Here is a 19,932-nt window from a genome sequence, read left to right as displayed (position 1 = left end):
CTAAAACAAGCCTTACTTAATTAATGTAAAATCAAACTTAAACTCCCAATCTGTCAAGCTATTTGATGATATAGCAGTTTGCAGGGCTGAAGGACACAAATAATTATAGTTTAATCACTTGAATACTACATAACAAGCACTGACCCATAAATACTGTAGCAAAGCAGAGAGGAATCCATATGTAAATAGTATTTATGGTATGAACTAAAGCATGATTACAATAAAAATACATCTAAGGAAAACAACATTCACAAACTTTACCATATGACCTTCAAACACACACGTTTAGTTGCCATATCCTCAGAGGAGACACTTTACACACAAGCCTTTAATGTGCAACTTCTCCTTTGGCTTGAGATGTGGACAAACAAACAACAGAACATGAACATGAGTAAACCAACTAAACTGCGACTTTGTTTCAGAAAGGCCTACATCATTTATGACTGTGTTGAGACATTTTTTAATTAGTGTGGAAAATGCACTATTTATAGTGTGGTTTAATGATGCGAGTCAGGCTAAATCTCTATTGATTTTCTTGTGATATATACAGCTCTATTACAGAAACAACTGATTAAGAAGCTGCACAGATCGCAAACACATGACTCAAACCGCACAGGCTTGTAACCAATAAAGAATGACACACTTTTCTTTCTTTGATGGAAATAACACACTGTGATATTCTCTAAAAACTCTTTGCACAGTGTATCTACAAATGAGATCATTTGGATTAATGGCAGTACTGCAAAATATTTGTCGATTTCAACATTATTAAAAATATTTATGAACTAAAATGTATTGCTTTGTGTTATGTAAATTAACACATCTGTATTCTCTATTTTGATTTTGCACCTGCTTAAATGTGGTTAATGTTTTTTTTTTAAACAAATATTCCAAATGATTTTAAATTATAATAGCATTGCGTTAATTATAAATATAATTTTGAAAATGATTTTGGATGATCTCAGAAGTGATCTCAAAAATATACTGCTTTGTTTTTCCAAATACTACAAAACAACCGAATATTAAAAACGGATTAGACAAATACAGACTTAGTATATTTTGATCTTGCGCTCATATTAAATGTATAATAAATATATATTTTAATTATTATTTCAAATAATAATTAACAATTAACATTTTAAAATGAATAAAATAAATGATCAAATTAACCTATATATTTTTTTAAGTATTTTTTGGCGATTTCAGAATTGTTAATCATGCACGGAACAACATTAAATATATTTATAAAAAAAAATATACACAGGTCAGATCTGTAGATGATGTAATATTTGAACAATTTATTGCTAAATTCTGTATATTTTGATTTTGTGCCTGCTTAAATATGGGATTCATAATAAATATACTATATTTTAGTAATTATTTTTAAATAATTTTAAATAATAATCAAATAACATTTTAAAAAGTAAAAGTTTTTTTTTGTCGATTTCAGAATTGTTAATCATGCACAGAACAAGATTACAAATATTTATAAATAAAAATATACCACTTTGTGTTTTGAAAGCCACAAAACAGCAGAAAATTAAAAACAGGACAGACCTGTAAATGTTGTGATATTTGAATCATTTACAACAATATGTTTTGATCTAGTGCCTGCTGAAATGTGGTATTAATATTAAATTAATAATAAATCACATACGCATGTTTTTCTTATTTAAAAATAAATTAAATGACTAAAGTAAATTACTAAATTAATCTGAATTTCCCAGAATGTTCAAAGCAGCTTGGCTGCGTTAAAGCCGAACTCAACAACCATTAGTAATGATTTAACGGGAAAAGGAAGTAACAGAGGATCTGTTCGAAATCCTGTCTTTCGCCAAAAATAATTTCACCCAGATTCTGACAGTTACTAAACAAGAAACGCTGGAAAAGGACTAAACTTTTCAGAGATTTTCACAGATCGCACGAATGCCAGCGTTTACCAGAAGTCTGGATAAAACTTCCCTCCACACACAGATGCTCTCAGTCCGTGCCGCCTCCATGTTAAACAGCAATTATCTCTTCACACCCCACGGTTTACCTCAGCGTTCACGTGTGTCGAGAAACACTCTTACCTGCAGCGAGTTCAGGAGGCTGAAGACGTATGCGATAACCACGGAGAACGGCACCAGGACGCCACAGAGCCACGTCAGGCCCAGGATCGGCAACAAGACTAGCACGGCTTTCACTGCCGCCCTAAAAGCAGACGAATGATATGAAAAACACTTTATTTTATTATATTGGTGCATATATATGGTCGTACATACAGACAGATTTCAGGGGTCACAACAGGAGCTGCTGCTTATTCTCACATTGTGACAATTTCCACGCTAAATCGCTTTTAATTCTGTTTAGTATAAAATTACCTCCCTATTCAGGTAACCGCTAAAGCGAACCAGCTGCGGTCTGAACGGGCCCTGCCAAGCGGAGGAAGCATGTGTTTGATTTTCCTTGGATCCCACCACCAGCTTTCAAGAGTCACACACAGGGGCCCTCTGAGGGCCCCCACCACAGCAACTGATGCTGGAGGTCCAGACGCGTCGAAATGTCGGGTGCGTGTGGCAGCTTAATTTGCGTTGTGGTTATTTATGGTCTCAAGGAGATATATAAACCAACATGAGAATCGGTATAAAGGCCTGTTTTTAAAAAATATAACGCTGAGGTCCTGCAGTGACCGAGCTGTCTGAAAATTTACTTTTGAGGGGGAAAAAAAAACATAGAATCGTTTTATTAATGGCCCAAAAAACAAACAAAATATTTGTTGTTGAAAGAGGCTGTAATGTGCAAATAGATCATTTTAATTGAAAGCCAAAATGACTAGGATCAGTCAGACTCCACAAGCAGACGGGACCACCGATCACGAGCACAGCTGTGAAAGGGCGCCTCCATGTGGCCACAGGAGCTCGTGAGAAAGCATACTGAGGGAGAGAGATGTCCATACCTTATCTGCTCGGAGACCTGCTCTTCTGGGCTGGTGTTCAGAGTCATCATCAAAGATCTCCTCTTGGCTGTGGTGATCATGACCACGCGGGTCAGAATCATGATATTCACCTTAAATAATAAAACTTTTCTTTAAAATAATAATGGTAACACTTTACTTAATGCATTAACTAACATGAACTAACAATGAACAATTCATTTATAGTTGTTCATAGTGCATTAGCTAATGTTAACAAACACAACGTGTTGTAATGTAGTTAAGTAATGTTATCTAAAGACCTTATTGTAAAGTGTTACCATAATAATTAACATAAATATTAGAATCTATAAAAAGCATTAGTATTGTTCATTCTTAGTTCATGTTTACTAATGTTGTTAACTAATGTTAACTATTGAACCGTATTGCAAAGTGTTACCATTATTATTATAATTATTAAACATGCACATATATATATATATATATATATATATATATATATATATATATATATATATATATATATATATATGTAAGTGCACATATATAAAAAATAACGTGTTCCCACATGTGTGCGTGTGTGGTCATTTTTTGTAGTATGTAAAAATACATAAAAACAATATAAACTTTATAAACACCTTATATATTAATGTAATAATTACTACAGTGTAATTATACAGCCTATATATTAACTTAATAATAACAATTATTTAAAAATGTAATTAAAATTTTTAACTGTATATTAAAAATGACACACACATATAAATGAATTTATTTTATTATGTTATTAAATATACATAAAAACATTTTTGCCGCGTTATTTATTATTGTTATTATTATAAATATTAAATGTACACATATATGTAAGTGCAAATATATAAAAAACAACATTGTCACTCGTGTATTTTTTGTATTATCTAAAAATACATAAAACAAAATAAACTTTATTTAAATGTTATATATTAATGTAATAATTACTTCATTATTATTACATAGCTTATATATTAATGTAATAACAAAAATTGTAGATACAAATTTTGTAATTTACATTTTTAACTGTATACCAAAAAATAACACTATATTATTATAAAATATTGCATATTGTAACATTATAAAAATACAATAAATTAAATAAGTGTTATAAAAACGTTTTATATTATATATTTTTGTGCATGTATTTATTTTGTTATTAAACACACCTAACGAAAACATTTATCATGTTATTTATTTTTGTTGCTGTTGTTATTATACATATTAAATATACACATATACGTAAGTGCACATATATAGAAAAAATTAAAAGAAAATTTTGCAACACGTGCGTGTATATTTTTTGTATTATATAAAAATGCATGAAACAATATAAACTTTATACAATGTTATATATGAATGTAATAGTTACTACATTATTATTATTATAATTATAAATAATATATAATTCTAAACAAAAAGTAACACACTCATAATATAAAACAGGGTTTTTTGTTTATATAAATATCATTTAAAAAAAAAGTTTTATATTATATATTTTGTGTATTTATTTTATTATGTTATTATTGTTATTAAACATACAATATTTTTGCATTTGTTTATGATTCATTCATTCATTCCTTTATTTATTTATTTACTGCTTGTTATTATTATTATTATAAAAGAGAATAATGATAGAAGTAAAGACGCACCATAATAATGAAGATGACTGGTCCTGCAAAGCCCCATATGACGCCGTTCTGAACACTGAGCCAGCAGTGGCCGTCCGCCGAGTAATTCCCAGCAGCAGAGGCCAGTGTGATGGTAACGATCAGCACAGGCAGACCTGTTAAACCACACACATTTCTATATCACACGTGTTGTTTTAAAGCCCAGCACTTTTTTTCAAAATGCTTATGCTATTTTTCTTTCAAATAAATGCTTTGCCATAATGGTGACACATTTTAAGAGTGACTTAAGCGTGCAAATACTTTGCTGTATAAGGTTGAATACAAATGTGTCAGCTTACATAGCAGGTGTTCACTATCAATATTTAATTTTCTACAGTTTGGATGTATTAATTTTAATATCTAATTTAAGAAAAAGTAGTGTAAAATAAAATCAAGTATATGTGAATAACCCAATCAATAACTGTGCAGTACAACAGATTGAAGAGGAGATTGGGGGCAGAGTCGCATTTTAATCGATGTAACTTGGAACAAGCACTGCCTAGATTTGTACAATACGTAAAGTGTTTTGTGAATGTTAAGAATATCTGTGTCTATGTGTAGACCACCAATACTGAACTCTGACCATAATTTGATGTATATGATTCTAGTATATAAGACAAAGCTAAAACGGGGAAAACTGGAAAAGAAAGTATAATTAGAGTATGGGCAAATGAAAGTAGAGAGAATTTGAAAGCTTGTTTTGATTGGACAAACTGGGAAATTTTTCATGAAGTAATTAATGACTAAATCAACTTTTGTGTGCAACTGGTAATACCTACAAAGTTTATCCAAATAATAAATCTTATGTTACCGAGGACATCAAGGAAATTATAAATAGAAGGAAAGCTGCATTCAGAAATACAGACCTTAAAGAACTGAAACTGACAGAAAAATAATTAAAAGGTAAAATGGGGAAAGCAATAGAATTTCATAGACAGCGCCTAGAAGAAGCCTTTAGGACTAAAAACAAGAAGAAAGTCTGGGATACTATGAAAAAAATGACAGGTCTATCATCATCTAATAAATTTATTGTAACAGACAATGGAGTTTTGCTAATGAATTAAACAGAAAAAAGCTTTTTGACTAGAACTAGCTAATATTGTACTGTCTTCTTCTCAAAAGTTAGTTATCGACGTTGAAGATGTTAGGAAGGCATTTCAGTCTACTAATATCACAAAAGCTTCTGGTCCCGGCTTTATAAAGGTGTGCTCCCGACCTTATAAAGAACTTTGCTTATGAACTAGTGTGGCAACCAATCTTTCAGGCTTCTATTGATTCACATATTGTTCCGGTAATATGGAAAACGTCAATCATAAAACCAATACCATGCAAAGATTACAGACCTGTACTGCCATGCAAAGGCACAAGACCGTAACTTCGATTCATCGATCCATGATCATGTGCATAAGTGTCTTGAGTCAATTTCGTTGTTTTTCCGAGAAAATAATGGGTTGTCTTAACCGTAACTTCAAAAAAGCCCGGGAGAAACCAAGGCAGAATACCGTATAACAACAGTTACGGCTCTTTCACTTTGTTTGGAATGCTCAAATTGAGTTATGGTGTTCTGCCTTTGTTTATCCGTGTGTCAATATGAAGTAACGGTGCCGGCTTAGAGTTATAAGGTGTTCTCCCTTTGTTTTACTGACCATTAAAGACTGCCGCATTTTAATTACGGTGTAACTTGTATACTTTCATACATCTGACCTGTCACTGAAGCACTTCATTATTAGACAAACGAATTATAGATCGCGATCTACCAAACAGCTCCATATAACAAAGCACTGTAAAGACTAGATACCTTGGCAGCAATACATAATCGTGAATAACCTTTAAAGATGTTTTTTTTTTATAATGCAGATCATTCACCAGGCTGTCGCTTCTAGTTGGACGTGTGTGGACTAGAATGTCATAGCATCATAAAATCAGCATCAGTTTGCAATTAAATCCATATCCCACCTTGTAACCCAATAAAATCAATCAATCAATGGCGACAAACGTCACCAGAGATGTTTAATCCACAAGCATTCTGAGCATTCCTGCTTTCTGGTGTTCACATCAATCCACAAGTCCTTCTTTTAGGTTAGGCTATTTTCATTCAAGTCAGTATAAAAGCAATTACGTGATGTCTAGCATTCTTTATGTTACTGAGCATAGCAAATAAATTGGTTGCAAAACGGTATCCACTCACGTTTAACTTTTAGTCTGCTTGTTACGGTCAAAAAAAAAATTATTACAGTCACATTTCTATATGCAAAGCCTATATGAGATAGCCCATGATCACTATTTTTATTTTATTCAGGTGTTACTGTAACGATTTTGTAAATGGTGATCAGCATCCAATTATTGATAATATGGAAGTTACTGTCTTTTGCCTTGGTGTGACTTCTCACATTTTGCAGACAATGCAAAGGCAGAGTACAGTAACTTCAAAATAGGGGTAAAAATCAAGTTCACAATTTTTTTTCATGTAGATCATTTTCATTACTAAAACATCTAATTGCCAAATTTCCAGTGTCCTACCTATAATTAATTTGGCTGGACAAACAAAAAATTTAAAAGAATTTTTCTCAGTTTCACACTCTAGCGAGTTAAGGTCTTTTGCCTTTGTAGGGCAGTATAGCTCTCACTTCAGTAATCATTAAATGTTTAGAAAGAATATTACTTAAACACCTGGTTAATCATGTTAAAGGGAAACTTGATCAGTGTCAGTTTGCATATAAACAAGTTTGCAGTACTGAAGACGCAGTGGCTGCTCCAGTGCACATCATCACTAAACATCTAGACAAAAGTAACACCTATGTTAGAGCTTTATTTCTTGACTTTTCATCTGCGTTTGATAAAATCCAAGTCAATACTCTTGTGTCTAAACTAATGCAGTTAGACGTGAATCCATATTTTATTAAATGGTACTTCTCTTTCCTTACTAACAGAACTCAAAGAGTTAAAGAGAACAATGTCCTGTCAATAGAAGTAAAAACAAATGTTGGTGTACCTCAGGGCTGTGTAAGCTCTGTTATGTTATTTACTCTGTACAAAGATGACTGTCGTTCAAATAGGCCTAACCAATATATTCTAAAGTACTCTGATGACACTGTGTTAATATCACTATTGAATAACTCAGAGTGTTCAGAGACTACAGTTGAGAGACTACAGGATACCATACAGATAGTATCTGTAAAAAATCAATGCAAAGAATCTACTTCCTCCGTCAATTGAGGTCTTTTGGAGCAAGAAAGCAGATTATTTTATTATTTTTCATGTCTATAATTATGAGTGTTTTGCAGTACTGTAATTCTGTGTGGTATATGAGTTTATCTGTTGGTTTAAAAACAAAGCTGATGAATTTACTAAAAATATGTTCCAAAATAATGGGTCAGCCACTTCAAAAAGTATATGAATTATCCTATCATAATAATCTTGTAAGGTTGGCCAATAATATTGTTTCTGAACCGAATCATGTGCTGTATAATGAATTTGTACTGTTGCCTTCCAACCGACGGTATAAGGTCCCAAGATACAGTCGAATTAGGCTAAAGTATCCATTTGTGCACCAAGCTGTATTAGAGCTGAACAACTTGCACAAAAACTAAGTCTGTACTGGACATTTTGTGTGTGTGTGTGTGTGTGTGATTGTGAAAGTCTTGTCGGTTTGTTTTGTCCATGTGATAAAGTTTTGTAATTTTGAGTGAACCTGCTGTAACGCAAGACAAATTTCAGACTTTTTCTGACAATAAAGTGCATTGTATCGTATCGTACCCCAGCCAATCAGGTAGTAGTATTTCATGTGTCGGTCCTCGCTCAAATTAACGCTCACTACTTTGCTCCAGAGCAGCAGGCCCTCCACCAGCATCCAGCTGAAGGCTGCCATGAAGAACAAATGCATCAGAGCGGCCACAAGCGTGCAGGCCACCTACAGGGCAAAGGTCAGAGAGCAGGCGGTCAAGGGTCAAAAGATCAAACAGCCACACAAACGCAGCCGTACTTATCCAGCTTATCCAACACCAAATATGGCTACAGCACTAATGCTATTTTAAGATACTGTCAGACTGCTGCTACTAAGTTTGTTCTAGAAACAGACTTGGTTTCCTTTTTAAAAATTCAATATCAATATCAATATCTGATAACATTTAATAAAGCAATAAGCCACTAGAGGATGTGCGTTAGAGTGATTTTGAACTTGACACCCTAAAACATAGTAAAAACACTAAAACAGACATGACCTTGCATGGCGTATACAAATGTTAAGTAAAGCTCTTTCTGATTCTGATTAAACAGACTATTACATTAATATTATTAATACATTTATATCAGTTTTAAAAAGAATTGCAATTTATTGTGTACAGCAGCGTTGTTGTACACTAAAATAATAAAAATTGTTTTACGTTATTGAAATAAAGCTGAAATTGGATGAAAATAAAACAAATTAAGATATACTGAAATTGAATAAGCTGAAGTACTAAAATTACTGAACTAAACTTAAAAAAAAAACTTATTATCTAAAATTGTATTTGGATTATATTGTAATTGTATTTTTATATTAATTTTATATACTATATATAATGCTATTTTATTAATAATTATATTACTAGAATATTAGCCATTTAGTAATAGTAATTAAGCACATATTAATGCCTTATTCTACATCCTTAATCCTACCCAATACCTAAATTTAACAACTACCTTACTAAATATTAATAAGCAGCAAATTAGGAATTTATTGAGGGAAAATTTGTAGTTATTAGTGAATAAGTGTTACCAAATATTCTTATGCATAGCATAGTGTTATCAACTAAAGCTAAATCTAGAATAATTAAAAAAATGTTACATAACTGAAATAAAAATAAAAATAAAAATTGAAAAAATTAAAAACACAATAGAATTATTAGAACTTAAAATAATTAAATTAGAATAAATTCATTATAATTTAATGAAAGTTAATGAAAATAAAAACTGAAAATATAAAAATAAAAGCTAATTCAAAATATTAATAAATACTTTAATCAAGCATTTAAATAATGCTAAAATAACACTGCTGTATAAATAATAACAAATAATTACAAAAAGCAATGATTTAGCATCTTAATCATTAATTAATTAATTATTCTGTTAAAATATACCAACACTTCTAACCTAATTCTGAATGTTATGCTACCAAATAAATGTAAGAAAAACACAAACCTTATTATGAACAGCAGAACCACTGCAGAGAAGGACAATTTGAGCACAAGTCAGAGACACAAAAAGATTTTTGTGAACTGATGTCCGATCTGATTTCGGGATACTGTTAAAAAAAAAAAAAAAAAAAACTTTTTGTCATATATGCATTTTTCGCAATCATTCAGACACATTTTGACAATGACAAATAAGGCAAAAAAAACATTTTGTTTTGGTAACCCAGATGAAGTATGTGTGTGGGTTGATTAGCAGCAAACAGGCCATCAATCTCTTAAAGAAACCAGCTAGGCTGATACTGCGCTGATTAACCTCTCTTTGTGTGACCCTTCCCTTTAATTAACTCCCCTGTAATGCCACCATAAAACTTCAGCTTCAGGCTCATTTGGCACAGAGCACTAATTAGCCGATTAGTGGTTTTCAATACTTATTCAGCCTCACAACTGAGCGCTATTGACGGCGTGCTGCTGAGAGTCAAGCAAATGTTATGCTGTCGTGACCCTTCTGAACCCAACACTGGAAGTTAGACATCATAAAAGACAGCGAATCAAATGCTGCCAGAGTACATCATGCAGTGTTTCCCCAACAGAAGCACACCGCTCTTGTCATGCAGGTAGTGCATCGGTGAAAAGCACATACTCTAACACGGTAAACAGCATCAAGGTCACCACCAGTGCGCAGAGAGACGCTCCGGATCCAATAAACGTCAGCTTCGTCAGAATGCTCTCCTCTTTAGCACTCCACTGCGGGGAAAAGACCCATCAAAACATAACCATCTCGTATTCCTAACACTCTGTCTGTTTCTCAATCTAACTGTCTGGAAATATACGTTAACTACCGTGTGTATATGAGGACTGATGCTATTACGGCACTGGAGTGGCGCTTAGGCATTAATGCGAGATCGGATTTGCTCTTCATAAAGTTCTGCAGACAAACTTCTCACATAATGCTCAATCATACCTGTCAACATTTGGGTAGCAAAATCCGGGAGACCCTCGTGGGGGGTGGGGGATACAAATAATTATTAATAAAAATAAAAATAATAATAATGTGACTTTTTTTTCTTTTTATTATTATTATAACTGTTACATTTCTTTTCTTTCTTTTTTTTTAATTAAACAGAAACACTGCACAGCAGTTAAATACCGTGGAACAAATTGGAACAAAACAAGAAATAACAAAACGGGAGGGAGGCAGGAGATGGGTGTGAAATACGGCAGACTCCCGGGAAAAACATGAGTGTTGACAGGTATGTGCTCAATACATAACCACAAAGACTTCGATTAAGGCTCGCTTGCGATTGTAAGCTAACAGTGACCTCTATTGGACAGACTGTGTTATAACAGAAAATGTGATCACAGGACAGTATATTTATGTAAAAGATCAAACTGGCTTATTAACACTTTTCAGGCAATAACTTAGCTTTTAGACTTACATATTGTACCATATTTATATTTATATTACTGAAAATTCATCTGCATTGTTAATCCTTTTGATCTTTTATTTAAAAAATTCACAAAAATCTAACCTTTCATTGGATAAAAAGAATTTAAAATGGGGGGAAATATCATTATGAAATAAATGTTTTTCTCTAATACACATTGGCCACAATTAACGGTACCCTTTTATTCAATGCTTTTTGAATCCTCCATTTGCCAGTTTAACGGCTCTAAATGTTCTCCTATAATGCCTGATGAGGTTAGAGAACACCTGACAAGAGATCAGAGACCATTCCTTCATCCAGAATCACTCCAGACCCTTTAGATTCCCAGCTCCATGTTGGTGCTGCTTCTCTTCAGTTCACTTCACTCATTTTCTACAGGGTTCAGGTCAGAGGACTGGAATGGCCAGCAGAAGCTTGGTTTTGTGCTCAGTGACCCATTTTTGTGTTGTTTTTGAGGTTTGTGTTTGGATTATTGTACGGTTGGAAGATCCAAACATGGCCCATTATAAGATTTCTAACAGAGTCAGTCACTTATTGATTTTTTATCTGTTGGTATTTGATATAATCCATGATGCCATGTGTCTAAACAAGATGTCTAGGACCTCCAGCAGAAATATAGGCCCACTACATCAAAAATACAGCAGCATATTTCATTGTACACATGAGGTACTTTTTATCCCAGTGTTCACCAAACCCATCTTGAGTGTTTGCTGCTAAAAAGCTCATTTTTTAGTTTCATCTGACCATAGAAGCCAGTCCCATTTGAAGTTCCAGTCGTGTATGATAACTGAATATGCTGGAGATTGTTTTTGTATGAGCGAGGAGAATATTTCTTGAAACCTTCCCAAACAACATGTGGTGATGTAGGTGCTGTTTGACAATTTTTTTTAAAGGTTTTCTGACCCGAGACTCAACTATTTTCTGCAATTCTCCAGCTGTGGTCCTTGGAGAGTCTTTAGCCACTCAAACTCTCCTCCTCACCGTGCATTAGGATGATATAGACACACCTCCTCTTCCAGGCAGTTTCGTAACATTTTATGTTGATTGGAAATTCTTAATAATTGCCCTGATGGTGGAAATGGGAATTTTCGCTGCTCTAGCTCTTTTCTTAAAGCCACTTCACTAATTTGTGAAGCTTAATTATCTTTTGCTGCACATCAGAAATATATTCTTTGGTTTTTGTCATTGTGATGGATGATTACGGGAATTTGGGCTTTGTTTTCCCTCCTATTTATATTGCTCCAAATTGTGAATATGAATAGGAATACACTTCAGAGATATTTTACTCATAAGAATGTCTAGGGGTGCCAATAATTGTGGCCAACGTGTATTAGAGAAAAACATTTATTTCATAATGATATTTCCCCCCATTTTAAATTCTTATTATCCAATGAAAGGTTTGATTTTTGTTAATATTTTTTTATAAAAGATCAAAAGGATTAACAATGCAGATTAATTTTCACAGCCTTGACTGTATATATTTATATATACAGTGCCCTCCAAAAGTATTGGAACAGTACGGCCAATTCATTTATTTTTGCTGTAGCCTGGAAAAGCATCACAAAAGAAGAATGCAAAAGTTTGGTGATGTCAATGGGTCACAGGCTTGATGCAGTTATTGAAAATAAAGGATTTGCAACTAAATATGAAGTCTTTTTCACTTTAATCTATGTTAATTCTATCTGTTCCAATACTTTTGGTAACATGAAAAATGGGTGGGTTCAAACAAAAGGTGCTATCTTCTAAATTGTGTATCAGATCCAGATAAAAATACCTGTAAATAAAAGCTGAAATGTTAATCTCTCATCTCATATTCATCTTTTGATGTCAAACCCAAATGTTTACAGTCTACAGCAAAAATAAAGGAATTGGCCTCACTGTTCCAATACTTTTGGAGGGCACTGTATATACACCATATATATATTAGTGTGTGTGTGTGTGTGTAAGTAAAAATGTTTTTTATATACCATATTTTCATTAGTATAAATAATTTATTAATAAATAAAATAAGACATGTACATAAATAATATTGTATTGGTACATAATATAATATAATATATAATATTATGTAATATAACTTATTATTCTACATTTATATTTTTATATTCTTATAACATATTTATATATTAGTTTGTGTAAGTGTGTGTGTATATAAACATAAATTTAAGTAATATAAATAAATATAGTATAATAAAAACAATATATGAAGTTTATTTGCAAAAACAGATAAGTCCGATTTTTTTAATTTTCAAAAATCCTTTTTTTTTTATTGTTATCGTGTTTTTATTGTTTAATTGTGTTAGTTAGCTGTATTTGTTAGTTATTTTTTACCTAATCAAAATAAACCGACTGCAGTTTGATTGAGATGCACAATGAAAAAACATGATTTTTGAAAGTTGTTAAAAACGGAGTTATCTGTTTTTGCAAATGAACTCTTCATATATAAAATGTAAACAGATTCTTTGTTAGATTTTTGTAACAGTTGAAAGCACAAAGTCTAAACATACCCTGTGCTCCATATAATTCATGAGGACAGCAAAATTGGTGGTGTGGTTGCAGAAGCAGGAAGTGACATCAGGAGGAGAAGGCAGTACTCTGCACCCTTTCTTGGACCAAGCACTTGTATGACCCTCCCTTTGGACATGAGACACTACATCAGACCCAAACAAGAGGCTGTAATATGACATGACACCTGTTAGCAGTTTTATAACTGTATCACGTTCTCTTACATGATATTCCAAAAGACGCAGACAGGAGTGACTTGTTTGTAATACTTTGCCTAAAGAAGAAAAAGGAAAATCATTATTTCATTATTTTGATGTAATTTTACACTATTATAGTTTTATTTTTATATTTTCTGTTTTCACATTCATTTTAAATAAAGTTTTAGTAATTTTGTTGTGTTGTCATTTTTATTAGCTTGTCTACATAGTTAATAATCAATATTTAATTTTTAGTTTTAGTTACTTTAGTACTTAAAGATAAACTAAATGAAAATAAGAAATAAAACAAGTTAGCTTTTTATATATAGATATTTTATTTTATTTCCGTTAGCGTTGAATTTATTCTCTGTCACAAAGTTTTTTTTTTTTTTTTATGGTTTTAGTTTTAGTTAACAATAATAACCCTGCATCAGAGGTTAATCAAATGTATTCACTTCTTAAAACGTTTTAAGTGTCTTTTTACCATAATCCCAGAGAATAGGGTGTACTGGACAGATACAGGAACATTTTCTGCCCTGGAAACATCTCGAACTGTTGCTGAGATTACTGCTGTGGCCAGCTGACCAGTGTGATGCCTGCAAATACATGAACAAAACAGTGTTAATATAATGTAAACATTATTATTGGTGTAGAGAATTCAGCAGGCTCATGCTAACCTCTTGTCTGCCTGTTGGTCAGAATGGGTTTTCACCTCCAGCCTGGACAACATCTCTAACAAGTTACTGTAGTAGGTATGAATAACCATCACTTCCTTGTGGCCTGTCAAAAAAATATTAGCTTCTGAATAAGATCTTAATCTGGGCATTTATCTGTAGAAATAAGAAAACTACCCAAAAGCCCTTCATGTCTCACCCAGAGAAAAGACTCGCTGCATTTCTGACTCTGGTATGAGGATCTCATCATGGATGCCGAACTGTGCGCCGTGAACCGAGGGCTTGAACACACAACCGCAGCTCATTGGCGTCAGCCTCCGCGGTTCCAGATGAATATCTGAGGAAGTAATTGATCTTGTGACTCTCAAAATAACAAAAACTCATCATTGTTTGTACAGTTTTTATGGTGGGACAATCAAAATTGCCATTGCTAAATAGTAATAACTGCTTGAATGCAATGAGGTTTATCTTTATTACTCTACCTCTCAAGAAAACAAATATTGACTCCCATTTTTCAAAGGTCAGAGATGATGCTACCTAGTCATGCTAACTGAGGCAAAAAAACACTGACTGTACCCATGTTCTTTGTTGACATTGTGAAGCTTTTGCGCTCGGTCCAGAGAGCATCCGCCAGCATACACAGCAGCTTGTCAATTTTCTCCACGACTGTCACCGGTCCAGGGTAATTCTAAGAAAAAACAGGAAACGGACTCATAAACTTGACAGAAGTGTGATGTTTTTTAGACTTTTTTTGATTTCACAAGAGTCCATTACATTACATAAGAGTCTCATAACATACCCCATGTGCTATCAAATCCTCCCATTGTTCAGCCATATCAGGGTTGATGAGCCTGCTGACCAGTTCCAAGCAATTGCGGATCATAGATATGAAGACATCAGGGAAAACGACTATTTTATTGAGTTGAGTGGCCTTTTCGATGGTTTCTGTGAGGTACAGAAGATCAGAATGTGTGAGGATGTCTGCTTTGCGGTCCATAACTCTCAATATGGCACTCAAGAGGGAAACATGACGAGTCAGATCATTCTCAGGGAACAAGGTTACATTTGTATCCTGTGGAGAAAGTGGAGGATAATGTAAGTTCAAGTCATTAGACAATTATATCGTATGTCTGTCAATAGTGACTGTTTTTGGATCCTTATAGTGAATCTAATAAAAATCAGGCGTGAGCTCTGTCTAACTCACAGGTTTGGAATTAATCTCATTGCTGACTTGTGAGAAGAACGAGGTTCCAGGAAAACCAAAGTCCAGCTGCTCTGAAATGAAGAAGGAAAATGCCTGGATTATGACACATGGTCAAACGCATAACAAACTGCATTTTAGGGCTCCAGACAAAACAAAGACACAACTCAACCAAACAAAAAATAACAAAACATTAAACACAAAATAAAGATGCAAAACATAACAAAACACAACAAAAAAATAACATAAAATAAAACAAAAATGCAAAAGATACCAAAACTCCACACAAAACAGCAAAACAAAAACAAAATGAAACAACACAACAAAAAGCATAAAGCACAAAACAAAAATGCAAAAGATAGCAAACAACACTAACCAACTAAACAAAACACACAAAAAAAAAGAAAATAGGGAGTCACTAGCTTCTAAAACACAATATATTTTGAATGACTCTTTAGTTAGACATTTCCATATGAACAAACAGTGAATAAATGTAACTGAAAAATGACTTGCAGTTCAGCGATAATATTCCAAATGATTCACTATTTCATAAATGATTTACAATTTCACAAATCTTTTTGATGGCCTTAATAAAAAGAACAGCTTCATAAGGATCATTTTTCCATGAATCGGACATCAGGTTGCTATTTTCGTAAAATAATTTGCAATTGCAACCCACTAAGATGTGGTTTGGAACGCTGAAATGTCCTTATCAAACCTTTAAAGGTAAAAACTATATATTTTATATTTTGTAAATGCCTGTTACTGAGCGTATTATTCATACATGTTTCTTTTAATTAACTTTCATAATGTCCAAGTGAAACAGACTTTTCTTGATCCAATCAATAACTAATGGACAGAACTAAGCCCCACCCTACATTTTTTATTTTTCAAAAATCCGTTTCACAGAATAAAATATGTCACTACTTGTGTTACACTGGGTCTTTAGTAGAGCTTCAGAATGTCATAAAGCAGATGATCACCTTTTGGGAACAGGCAAACACTTCCTCTGTGTGTAGTACATACGCTATTAATGGGTTTTCCAATTGCAGGGTCAAAGGCTACACAGGTCTTGTGAGAAATGATGGAAAGATTGTGATGCAGACTTCGAACCAACCCAGAGATAACCAGCTGGTCTTGTGTTTGGATTTTGGAACCTATAAGAATCAAGAACAAAAACTAGTTTAGTAGAAAATGGATTTTTGAGCAAATTCATCTGTCTGGGGCCACCAAACAGCCGGCAACCCAAGTTTGTTTCTAGTCTGCCAATTTTATGAATCATAGTTCTTGAGCTCTCCAAGTCTGTAAAGACCATGTGTCCTCTCTTCAGAAAAGAATAAGGGTCCATGACTCATGTGAAGTGAACAGTATATTCTGAAGGGTGGGTCTCAGCATTACCGCATGGATGAAATATTTACAACCATCTCAGCCTGAGGTTACCAATCGAAACTTGGCTGTATTCGCATGGTGGGAGAGTGGAAATTATTATGCAAAGACGTGAGGGTTACATGGCGACTCTACCTTGACATTGCGAGTTCCCTCTACGTGTCTGTTTCCAGCACGGACTCATTCCACTTGAAGAACAAACCAAAAGGGACGGCTGAGCAAAGTTTTTCCATGCTTTGGATTTCAAAGTCGACCAAGAAACGATCCCACATGTACAGCTGCGTAACATTCCCACAAAGCGCTTTGTCGTTGTTGTAGCACCCGTAGGTCTCCTGGTCTTGTCCAATCATGAAAAGGCCATCACCTCCAATGTAACTGGTCGAGTTGAGGGAATTCCCAGAACCCACAACAGCACCATCCACCCAGATGACCCACTTCCCGGTATTACCGTCCCAACTCGCACATACAAAGTGCCAGGAGGCATCATTGGGAAAGCCAGTAATGTAGGAGGTGTTTGAACCATGCACCAGCAATGTAAGGTGGACCGGTTCGATCCCGGTGATTTGAGCTTGGAGTTGGAATTCTAATGAACAACTGAATGGTGTATGAGAAGACTGTGGAAAGTCAGTGGCAAGTGCGATCAAGCTGGAGGTGAGCACAAACAGTAAGTGCTTCCATATTAGGGAACTTGTGGCGGAGGCGAGCCGATTTCCAGTGCGGACGCATTGGAAATCCCAGCATGTACAGTGGTGTGAAAAAGTGTTGGCCCCCTTCTTGTTTTTTTTTTTTTTTTGCATGTTTGTCACACTTTAATGTTTCAGATCATCAAACAAATTTAAATATTAATCAAAGATAACACAAGAAAACACAACATGCAGTTTTTAAATTAAGGTTTTTTTAATCAAAATCCAAACCTACATAGCCCTATGTGCGCAAAGTGTGCGCAATCAAGAAATCACTTAAATAGGACCTGCCTGACAAAGTGAAGTAGACCAAAAGATCCTCAAAAGCTACACATCATATTGAGATCCAAAGAAATTCAGGAACAAATGAGAAACAAAGTAATTGAGATCTATCAGTCTGGAAAAGGTTATAAAGCCATTTTTAAAGCTTTGGGACTCCAGCGAACTACAGTGAGAGCCATTATCCACAAATGGCGAAAACATGGAACAGTGGTGAACCTTCCCAGGAGTGGCCGGCCGACCAAAATTACCCCAAGAGCGCAGCGACGACTCACCCAAGAGGTCACAAAAGACCCCACAACAACATCTAAAGAACTGCAGGCCTCACTTGCCTCAATTAAGGTCAGTGTTCATGACTCCACCATAAGAAAGAGACTGGGCAAAAATGGCCTGCATGGCAGAGTTCCAAGACGAAAACCGCTGCTGAGCAAAAAGAACATAAAGGCTCGTCTCAGTTTTGCCAGAAAACATCTTGATGATCCCCAAGACTTTTGGGAAAATACTCTGTAGACTGACGAGACAAAGTTGAACTTTTTAGAAGGTGTGTGAAGGTAAAATATGGTGGTTGTAGTGTGATGGTCTGGGGCTGTTTTGCTGCTTCAGGACCTGGAAGACTTGCTGTGATATATGGAAACATGAATTCAGCTGTCTACCAAAAAATCCTGAAGGACAATGTCCGGCCATCTGTTCGTGACCTCAAGCTGAAGCGAACTTAGGTTCTGCAGCAGGACAATGATCCAAAACACTCCAGCAAATCCACCTCTGAATGGCTGAAGAAAAACAAAATGAAGACTTTGGAGTGGCCTAGTCAAAATCCTGACCTGAATCCTGTTGAGATGCTGTGGCATGACATTAAAAAGGTGGTTCATGCTCGAAAACCCTCCAATGTGGCTGAATTATAACAATTCTGCCAAGATGAGTGGGACAAAATTCCTCCACAGTGCTGTAATAGACTCATTGCAAGTTATCGCAAACGCTTGATTGCAGTTGTTGCTGCTAAGGGTGGCCCAACCAGTTATTAGGTTTAGGGGGAAAGCACTTTTTCACACAGGGCCATGTGGGTTTGGATTTTGTTTTCCCTTCATAATAAAAACCTTCATTCAAAAACTGCATGTTGTGTTTACTAGTGTTATCTTTGATTAATATTTAAATTTGTTTGATGATGAAACATTAAAGTGTGACAAACATGCCAAAAAAAAAAAAAAAATCAGGAAGGGGCCAACACTTTCACACCACTGTATATGTCTGGAGGACCTGGAAAACAACTTGTAATGTTTACTAAAGAACAATATCGCCAAAGTAGCAAATTTGAAGCATGCTGGGAAACGTGGGATATGGTGCTCACCAGTTTTTTGTAACATGCCTGCACTTTCTATCCATACGGGTTGGGTGATATTTAGGGATCGCAGAAAACTGTTCAGCTTTTGAATCTCTTCAGTACTGGACACCATCACAAAGGACCCTGAACGCTGGAGGCAGAGGCTGCGGGCAACGTCCGATGGCTGTCGATCTGGCACGTACTCAGGGTAATAGTCATCATGTATAAGCAGGGTTCTGCTCTCCACTGTAAACACAGGGGTATTTTTGTAGCATCTTATGCATTTGGCACTTTCGGTATAAACAAATTGTACATGTGATTTCAAACTCTCCTTTGGATTGTTTTAGTTACAGATCGTATCTTTCATATTAACATCTGTTTTATATAATAGTGAGAGGATTATAACATAAAACAGTCCTGCATGATTATATCTGAATTCTAAGCATATTAAACAATTAC

At 34.5% G+C, this 19,932-nt stretch overlaps 1 protein-coding gene across 1 annotated transcript in view; it reads right to left on the bottom strand.

Moving 5' to 3' along the window:
* The window catches only part of LOC306867670 (adhesion G protein-coupled receptor L3-like), a 101,356-nt gene that overhangs the window by 80,868 nt on the left and 556 nt on the right, over nt 1-19,932 (bottom strand). Inside the window, exons 4-19 of the mRNA XM_079413471.1 lie at nt 19,501-19,719; nt 16,791-16,964; nt 15,811-15,881; nt 15,406-15,678; nt 15,183-15,294; nt 14,806-14,943; nt 14,610-14,712; nt 14,417-14,528; nt 13,960-14,009; nt 13,738-13,864; nt 10,426-10,529; nt 9,793-9,895; nt 8,371-8,524; nt 4,597-4,730; nt 2,939-3,048; nt 2,073-2,193 (exon numbers count right to left, since the gene is read on the bottom strand). Coding sequence (XP_079269597.1) covers nt 2,073-2,193; nt 2,939-3,048; nt 4,597-4,730; nt 8,371-8,524; nt 9,793-9,895; nt 10,426-10,529; nt 13,738-13,864; nt 13,960-14,009; nt 14,417-14,528; nt 14,610-14,712; nt 14,806-14,943; nt 15,183-15,294; nt 15,406-15,678; nt 15,811-15,881; nt 16,791-16,964; nt 19,501-19,719 — 2,105 coding nt within the window. The remainder of the gene's footprint in view (nt 1-2,072; nt 2,194-2,938; nt 3,049-4,596; nt 4,731-8,370; nt 8,525-9,792; nt 9,896-10,425; nt 10,530-13,737; nt 13,865-13,959; nt 14,010-14,416; nt 14,529-14,609; nt 14,713-14,805; nt 14,944-15,182; nt 15,295-15,405; nt 15,679-15,810; nt 15,882-16,790; nt 16,965-19,500; nt 19,720-19,932) is intronic.

This window comes from Barbus barbus (assembly GCF_936440315.1).
Source record: "Barbus barbus genome assembly, chromosome: 49".
Lineage (NCBI taxonomy): Eukaryota > Metazoa > Chordata > Actinopteri > Cypriniformes > Cyprinidae > Barbus > Barbus barbus.
Note: the sequence above shows the minus strand (reverse complement) of the source record. Positions and strands in the feature narration are given on the sequence as shown.